Below are 8,660 nucleotides of genomic sequence, written 5' to 3' on the forward strand. Positions count from 1 at the left end.
CAGGAATAAAAGTTTTGCTGTTGCCTGGAAAGAGAAAAAAAAAAGGTTTTAATGAGAATTCAGAGCCTGGTACAGCTTCCCTGGAGAGGGGAAAAGACAGGGGTGAGCCAATGCTTTCCAAGCGTGAAGGGAAGACGTATCAAAAAGCAGATCTGTGTCTTCAAACCAGTTGTTGAGTATGGAAATGGAGTTACAGAATGTGCAGTGGCTTATATCGGCACCAGCACTTCCCTTGGTCTCATTTGTAGCTGCAGATGCACAGACACACATCTGTCCGGGGTGCAGCCCCCATGCTGTTTAGTTTGGCTCAGAAGATCTTGTTCAGGAGGGGAAAACCCATCATTGCTGTGGGGCGAAACAGAGAGGAGGTGGCAGAGCCTGAGGGACTGACTGCCCTGGCAGGGACGTCCCTGGTAAAGAACTTTTCTGGGTGCACAGACCTGTTTCCACAGATGGGACTCATCCTTTTTGCCATCCCTCCTGGCAGGGCAGCAGGGTGTGCTCCAGTGAGGCTCCAGCCTGGCAGTGCTGCCATCTGCATAGTCACTCCCTGAGAAGATGCTATCAAGCTCTTGCCTCTCTCTCTGCCTGGTTCCCATTCCTCCTTTGTTATGCTCATCATGCAAGTTCCCAGCACTCACGGGGGTATTTCAGCCTGATGTGGAGGCATTTGCCCATTCCCCCTGCCATCCTCATGCTCCTTGCAGCCAGGCTCTATGTGGTCTCTCAAAGCTGGAACCATTTGAATTTGGTTTGGTATTTTTCCTTTTGGCTTTGGATGCTCTGAAATCTGGTGGAAACAGCCAACTGGGTGAGACTTTGCTTGCAATAAAAACATAGAGAACCTCCTGAGCATGGCTGCTCAGAGGAGGTTTCCTACCACTTATCTTCTTGCCTCCTTTGCTTGAAGATCACGAGATGTAAATTTGGCGATTTCAGTCATCACTGACTTCACTCTCTGGTTGACCTTGGACCCCCTTAACCCCAGCAGTAGCCTCACTGAGGGCTGGACCTGACTGTCCCCTCCTAGGCTTTGTCTGGAAACCCTGGCCCCAGCAGGAAAAATAAACCACAGCTAATAAATAAATTTGGCTGAGATAATAGCCAAGGGCAGAACGAAGGAGGAAGCAAAGCGAGCCAAAGCTCAGCCTGGAGGCAATAGCCCTGCTTGGGGCTGCACCCATGGCAGTGGTGGGCAGCAGGGGCAGGAGCATCCCATCACGTAGGGCAGGAGGGGACCAAGTCCTGCTCCTCCCTGCTGCCACTGCCCCCCAGGACCCCCACCAGCAGCCTGCCCGTGCGATGGGATTTCAGCTGAAACACCCTCTTACAAGAGGGAATTTCCTCCCAAACTCCTCCCACTTGAATTTTGGCCCCAGGACGTTGTGCTAAACACAGCGAGTGTCTCAGTGGGGAGGCTGAAGGACACCGTCAGGGCTGCTCTCCTGGCCCCTCGCCCAGAGGTGCCACCACTTTCCGGGCTGGCATGGGCAGTGAGTCAACGGCCAGGCTGATTTCGCTTCTAAGAGGAAAAAAGAGCTTTGTTTTGTTTTTTAACAAAAGCCTCTTGCAGTAAGGATTCAAGGAGCTGGGGGTGTTACCAAAGGTCAGCCCCCCTCCCCAAAGCCGGGGGAAGGAGATGAGTGCTGGCAGCAGTGGAGATGTCCTGGAGCTGGCAGTCGATGAGGAGGCTGCACATGTGGAGTGCACAGCCCACCTTTGTTGTTGCTAGGAAAGATTATTTGCTGTTTATAGCAGAGATTTGGCTCCTGTGAGAGAGATGAAGTGTTCAGCTAGTGTGAAGCTCCCGAGTCAGAGTGAAGCACCAGCGCACCCGTCCTGGGACAGCTCTGCTTTGTGGGTGCCAGTGGCAGGGGCTGGGTCCGAGTGGTCTGAGGCTGATGCTGGGGCTGGTGGGGAGCATCCTCCACCTGCCCCATCTGCCCACGCAGAGGGACCTCATCTGTGTGCAGGGGTTGGTGTTTTGATCATCAGAAAGAGGAAAAGCCGTGCCTGAACAAAGTAGTAATTAAATCTGAAAGGGACATGTCTGCATGGACAGCGTCTCCTTTTGGTTCTGATGCAAATGCTGATGTTCACGACAACATTTAAGAATGGGTTTGAATACATCTGAGCACTCCATTGTCCAAAAGTCATCGGGAGGTGAGGAATAGCTGCCCAGCAAAGACTGGGATGATGTTTCCTCTTCTCATCGCCCTGCCCTTGAGTTTCCCCCACTTCCAGGAATACGCCTCAGAGTCTTCCTGCCCGTGGCTGCATCATCACTTGAACCCAGCTAGAGAAAAACGAATCTATGAAGCCATCCCACCCCGGGGGAGCCAGGAGTGCCATGGTCAGCTCCCGGCCACCAGCCCCCCCAGCTGCCTGGCCCCCCGCCAGCCCCACCTGGCCTTTGCGCTAGAGGCTGTTGCTCTGGACGATTCAGCCTTCAATTTCCCGTCATAAATCAGCTTGCTGCTCTGGAAACTTGTTGAATGGTAGATTTTACTGAAATCCATGCTAGCAATCGTTTGCTGTGAGAGTGACAACAGTCCCTGTTGTGGGGTCCTTATTTTACTGAGCAGTATTTGGAAAATAACCTGGGAATGACATCTGTGGCATCTGGGGATGAAGAATAGACAGTTTGCTGAAGCCCCTCTGCCTTCTTTCCCCTGCCACTTAGGGCAAACATCCTCCATCTCTCCCTCCATGTCCCCCATCCCTTTGTCCCGCCATCTGAGGGTCATCTGTGTCCCACTGTGTATGTACATATATATATGGGGTCACAAAGCTGCAAGGCATCACGTTCCACATGCAAACGCCAGCAAAACTGCTGTTATTTGCACTTTACTTCATTGCTATCACTTTGGTAAGCCTGCCTGGATTAACAAGCAACATGCTCTGCCTGGCTTTGCACGACTGAGCTCTTGGCTGGATGTTGCTGAAGCTGGATGGGAGAAGCTCAGCAGATAAAGCCTGAGGGTGTATTTCTAACATGCGTTCTCTTCTTTTTCTGCAGCCCGGGGCAGTCTCCAGCCGTGGTCGCAGGGTGTCATTGCAGTGGTGGTGTTTCTAGTCCTGGTGGCCATCGCTTTCATGGTCAATAAGTTCTGGTGTAAGGAGAAAGTGTAAGTGTGGGAGCCCTGGGGGCTGCTTCAGGTTGGGCTTCGCTGCCTCTGCACGGGTCACTTCCAGCTGCCTCTGTCCCCATGCCAGGGCTGGGAACGCGGTGACCACTGCCAGGCAGGGAGAGCAAAGACTCCCTGTCCTGGTCTCCCTGTCCTCTTCTCGCTGTCCTGGTCTCTGCTCCCTGTTACTTATTGCCAGGGGTGAGCGTACGCCAGCCGTCCCTGCTGCTCCCTGCACAGGGGCACCCCCAAACAGAGCTCTCAGATGTTACTGCAAGAAAGACGGGAGAGCCACAGCATCGTGGCTGGTTTACGTGGGCATGCATCTCGGTGGGCTGGCTTCAGGCTTGTTTTCTATGAATTTGGGGGTGCAGGTCCCAGTCGGTTCCTTGGGAAAACAAGGCCAGAACAGCTTCATTTGCCCAGCAGACTAGGCAAGTCAGGAGAAGATGCTGAGAGGAGCTGGGAGAAGTGGGAGGTAGCTGAGCCGTGGCAGTGCTCTGCACCTGGAGCCCATGGCACAGGTAGATGAGGTGGCCTTATTCATCAGAAAAAGGCTGTGAGGGACCGGTTACCTCTTACCTGCTGCTGGCCAAGCAAAGCCCCAGGCTGCTGCTCCTGCTCAGCTGACCCAGGACAGCTGGCTAAGTTGCAGGAACTTGATCTTGAATCTGAGCCCAAAGTCAACAGGGGGTGAAGATCGAAAGGGCTCTGTAGCCTGGTTCCCGGTTTTTCTGCACCAGCATGGGTGCTCTGGGCTTTGCACCCAAAGGTGCTGGAGTCTTCTTGTACCTGCAGCCTCTCTGAGGAGGTGGGGACCTGGGGTGTACCCTGATGCTCAGTGGGTCGGCTTCTGCTTCAGTTGCATTTAAAGGGAGACCTTTGGGATGCATTCAGAGACAATGCATAATGCAATGTGTGTGTGTATATATATATCTATTTATATGGTCTGCTTTGCAACTGCAGTCTTTGTTTCCCAAAGAGGAACCTTTGTCCTTAGACTGGAGGAGCTGCCAGCCCACTGAGTGGGAGGCAGGGATGGTGTTTCCCATCTCTGCCCGCACCCGGCTGCCTCTTCCCAGCCCAGAGCCCTACCGGTGGGGTTGTGCTCTGCCCCCAAGGATGCTGAGGAGGGCTTGGGGGGATGGCAGCTGATTTTAATTAATCTGGCCTCTCTTCAGAAGAGCCGGCAGCAAGGCTCAGCAGCCTGGTGTGCTGCCAGCTCCGCGCTGTCACTGTGACAGCAGCTATCAGCTCAAGCCACTGCCTGTTTATGCCAGTCTGTTCCTTGGAAAAAACCTCTCAAATTGCCCTTGGGAGAGCGCTGGGGGAGGCAAGGATGTGCATGCAGGGTGGACCTGCACCCACCCACCACGGCTACACCACCCAGAGCCGTTCAGTTCATGGGCTTGCTCCAGAGATGAGTTTTTAGGCTCTGGCTGAGTTTGAATACCTAGTCCCTGCCCCGCAGTTCCTTCTGCGAGAGATCCAGACTCACAGCCGGGAGGAAGCTGCTGGGTTTTGCACACATGGATGTACATGCGCACCCCTCCTGTGCCGGGGCTGCGGCACCAGCAGAGCCTCGGAGTGTCTCTCGGTGTCAGTTGGGATCATAGGGGATTGTTTTGCAACAGATTACATACAAGAAGACTGGAAAAACCAGTTAGCGGGAGGCAATAATCCCGTGTATTGACAGATGAGTCTCGCTGACTGCCACCTTGGTGCTGGCAGTACCAGCTCCAGAGCCAGGGGTTGGCATGTGGCATCTGGGCACAGCCCCTGCAAACCTGCCACGAGGGCATCTCTCCTCACCCCTGTCCTGCCGGGAAGGGGCTGAGTTGGGTGTCCGAGAGCAGGATCACACATCCAGATCCCTTTTATCATCTCTGTAGTGTTGGAGCAGTCCTTCTTCTCTGCCATTGTGAGCTGCTCCCCGACACGACCCCTCAGTTGCTCTGTCTCAGCTCCTCTCTTCTGCCCCTCCAGGGAAAACGTCGAGACGGGGGTGAGCATTGAGAACAAGCAGGAGGCTGTCATATCCAATGGCCACGAAGGGAGATACCTAACCACTGCAGCCGACTTCAGGTGAAGACCTTTCTCAGACCTCTTCCCCATGGCTCCCAGGCCCTGCTCCATCTCCCTGGGGACAGCTCAGACATGCAGAGATGTGGTCTGTCCCACTCGGGTCTCACATGTCCCATGCACTTGGTTTTGGGGTTTTTTTCTTCTCCAGCAGCTAAGGAGAAGGCAGTGAGGGAGCATCCCCTCCTCCCTGGTGTCTCCCCGTCCCTGCAGCTGAGCCCCATGGTCCATCCACCACCTTACAACCTGCCACACCACATTTTTCTTATGCTATATCACACCTTTCAAACAGGGACAAAGAAGCCACCAAAAGTGACCATAGGTCACCATGCACATGCTGACTGTCAAAACAGCCCTCACTAGAAATTAAAGCAATTCCCACCCCACGCTTGGCTCTTCTCCTGACAGGAGAACCCCTCTCTCCCTCCCCATCTTGTCCCTTTCTTAATGTGTGGCCACCACCAGGCTGTTCAGGGCAGCGGTGGTGGCTTCAGGGGGGCTAGTCTTCCTGGGGGCGAGCTCACCACTGTGCTTCTCCCTCCCCATCCAGGTCCAAAGAGAGTCGGCATGTTTACGAGAACACCGTGGAGATGGAGGAGAAGGTGGTCACCACTGCCATGTAGCAGGTGCCCTGGCCATCCTCCCTCCTTCCTCCTGTCACTTTGCTTCCCGCCGTTGCGATGGGCATTTTCGCAGGGACCCTCTGCTGTGACATCCCTCGTGCACGGTGGCTCTCTGACCTCTCCATGGCACCATCATCTCCTGATCTTTTCCCTTCCCACCTGCGGGACATGCTCTTCTGCCTCAGGGGCTGGTGCCAACGTGGGTATCGGTCCCCAGGAGAGGTCTGGAGGTGCCACCTCTCCTTCCCAGCTGTCACCCCACCTAGTTAGCGAGGTTGATGTCCCCAGTCCCAGGGGGTGTTGACCTGCTCTAGGCATGGAGGGCTCCCCATTAGGTGTCTGGCACCTCTCCACATCCCCAACCACCATCTGGGGAGCTGCTGACGGAAAATTCACTCTCTTCTCCCCATTTCACCTTCCTTTTTATGACCTCCACCATGAATTTTAATGTCAGAACAACCTTCTCCCTTGTACATATCTTCCCTGTGAGCAATAAAGAGAATTGTTGCCCATACCACAGAAAACAGGGTTGTTTTACTAATTACCCAAAGAACTTTCTGGCATCTCACAGCGCTCCTAGCCTTCGGGCATTTGGGCAGAGAGGGACATCGGGTGAGGTGGTGCCACGGTGGGAAGGGTGCTTAGACAGGGGTCAGCACCCCCACTTTTCCTGTGTTCCCTCCTGGTTAGGATCCATCTCTTCTTTCCTCATTTGGATGAAGGCAAGAGTGCTTTTGCATGTGCCTGTGTATCAACAGAGGAGAGAAAAAGGTTGGGCACTTTTTTTTTTTGCTGAGCATTTGGACCACCCCAGTGCTGTGAAGGGCCGTACAGGGAGGTGAGCATCATTCCCCTCCATTTGCCAGATGGGGAAACTGAGGCACAGCACCAACCCACCAGCTCCCAGCACTGCTTGAGGGGTGAAAGGCAGCGCTCCCTGAATCCTGCTGGCCACAGGGCACAGACCCACAGCCCATGGGGGACTATTCCTCAGGCTGGAGGCTGCAAATGACAATCACTTACTGGTGTCACCAGGATGTAGTCAGGGGCTGCTCTGGGCAGTGCTGGCTCTCCTGGGGCAGCTGGCCATGGTGAAATGCTCCTGTCAAGCTGTTCATTAACCAAAGTCCGTCTTGTGCTGTTGTGGGGACAGTGCTGGGGTGACCATGGGAGCAATGGGCACTCCCAAGCCGTGGCATTTGCAGATTGAAATGAGGGAACTGTAACACTTTGGCATTCCCTGGGACATCAGTTGCTCCAAGTGGTGGGTAGAGTTCTCCCCTTGACCAGCAAGGAAAGGGTTAAGGGGCTCTGCAATCAAGGGCAGTCCAGGGGGTGCAGGTGGAGCAGAACTGGGAGGGATGGGATGAAATGGGATGGATGGGTTACAAGAGGGGGATTTTTGGTGGCCCCTGGGTTTGGGAGGAGCCGGGTGATTTTGGGGTTCTGCTATGCCTGGGCAAACGCAAGGGGAAGGAGATGGCAGGAGGACGTTGGATGCTTGAGTCACCTCTCGCTTTCTGCTGAGCATTGAGGCAAGGGGAAATGTCAGACCTGCTGTGACCAGCAGCTGTAGTAGGTTTGGGTCTGGGGGAGCCCTGGCCTCTGCTCAGGAGGTACTTTGCAGGTCCATTTGCAGGCAGTGATGCCAGAAATGGGCTGCTGTGGTGCTGGGGCTGGAGATACTGCTTTGCCTCTTACTAGCAGAACTCCTGTTCTATGTGTTTCAACCCTCAAGGGGCTTTCCTGCTGCAATGGCTGTGCCCTTCTCCTTTGGGTTTCTCGGTGACCTGAAAAGCCCTGAGCCCGGAGGAGGTGCTGCCTAGCACGGTGCAGGCAGCAGGCTTGCAAAATTGCCCTGTTTTCCTAAACCACCAAAACCTGCAGGGTATTCCCTGAAGTGAAGCTGTGACAGTTCTGATGGAGAGCTCACCCCAGATCCAGTGACTTCCTACTGCTGGGAGCCCGCTGGGATGGAGCTGGGAGCTGGATGCTGGTGCCACCACCTGCCGTGATGCACTGTGTCACCTCCTGCAAATGAAGCTGCTCATGTCCCTAGCAGATAGTGACACAAAAATTTGTGCATGGGAGAAAAATTCTTCCAGTAAGAGGCCCATCCTGAAAGATGTCTCCCTGACAAGCCTCACACAGCCAAGCATTTCAAAAATACCCTCAAGACTTGGCATTGGGAAATCACAGCTCCAGTTGAGAAATTATGTGGGAGTAGAAGAAAACAGGCAGAAGGGTTGGTGGGGTCAAGCCCTTGGGTGTGGAGGCACAAGGGCTGCCATCCCCAGCATCGTGACAAAGCTGTTCCCTTCTGTCCCCTTCCCTTGGACAGTGGGAGGCTGAGGGGTCCTGGACCTCCTCACTCCTGCCCTAATGGATGCTGTTCCCCTGACTTTTCTCTTGCAGGTGCCAAACGTCATGTGGGCTTGGAAAAAACCAAGCTCCCCGGTGCTGAGCGGTAATGCTTCGCTCAGCAGGGTTTAAGGAGGATTAGTCATTGCACGTTCCCGCTGCGTCAGCACTCGGGCTGGGGGCTGGGGGTGTGGCAAGAGGAGGGAACCCATTAATTTTTACCTCTCGGTTGCAAAAGGAGTTAGAAATGATATATAATGAGTAACAGCGGGAGTTTAGTCCCTGCCCTGTGCACACCCTGAATACGTGACGATTGCCCAAGCCATCCCCCGGCAGTGCCTGGGTGCGGGTTTGGAGTGGAGGGTGCTGGGAGCTCGGTGGGTCTCAGTGTCCCTTTCCATGTGGATCCCTCCCCTGATTGTAGGTCTGAGCAAGGAGAAGGATGGGGCTTTACCTGGAAACCTTG

General features: G+C 54.5%; 1 protein-coding gene across 1 annotated transcript in view; it reads left to right on the forward strand.

Annotated features, from left to right (window-relative positions):
• PDZK1IP1 (PDZK1 interacting protein 1) overlaps positions 1 to 5,833 on the forward strand; it is a 6,666-nt gene extending 833 nt beyond the window's left edge. The window contains exons 2-4 of the mRNA XM_010082905.1: positions 3,020 to 3,128; positions 5,115 to 5,213; positions 5,761 to 5,833. Coding sequence (XP_010081207.1) covers positions 3,020 to 3,128; positions 5,115 to 5,213; positions 5,761 to 5,833 — 281 coding nt within the window. The remainder of the gene's footprint in view (positions 1 to 3,019; positions 3,129 to 5,114; positions 5,214 to 5,760) is intronic.
• Positions 5,834 to 8,660: the final 2,827 nt, after the last annotated feature.

This window comes from Pterocles gutturalis, unplaced genomic scaffold (assembly GCF_000699245.1).
Source record: "Pterocles gutturalis isolate BGI_N339 unplaced genomic scaffold, ASM69924v1 scaffold8870, whole genome shotgun sequence".
In the NCBI taxonomy this organism is placed as follows: Eukaryota; Metazoa; Chordata; class Aves; order Pterocliformes; family Pteroclidae; genus Pterocles; species Pterocles gutturalis.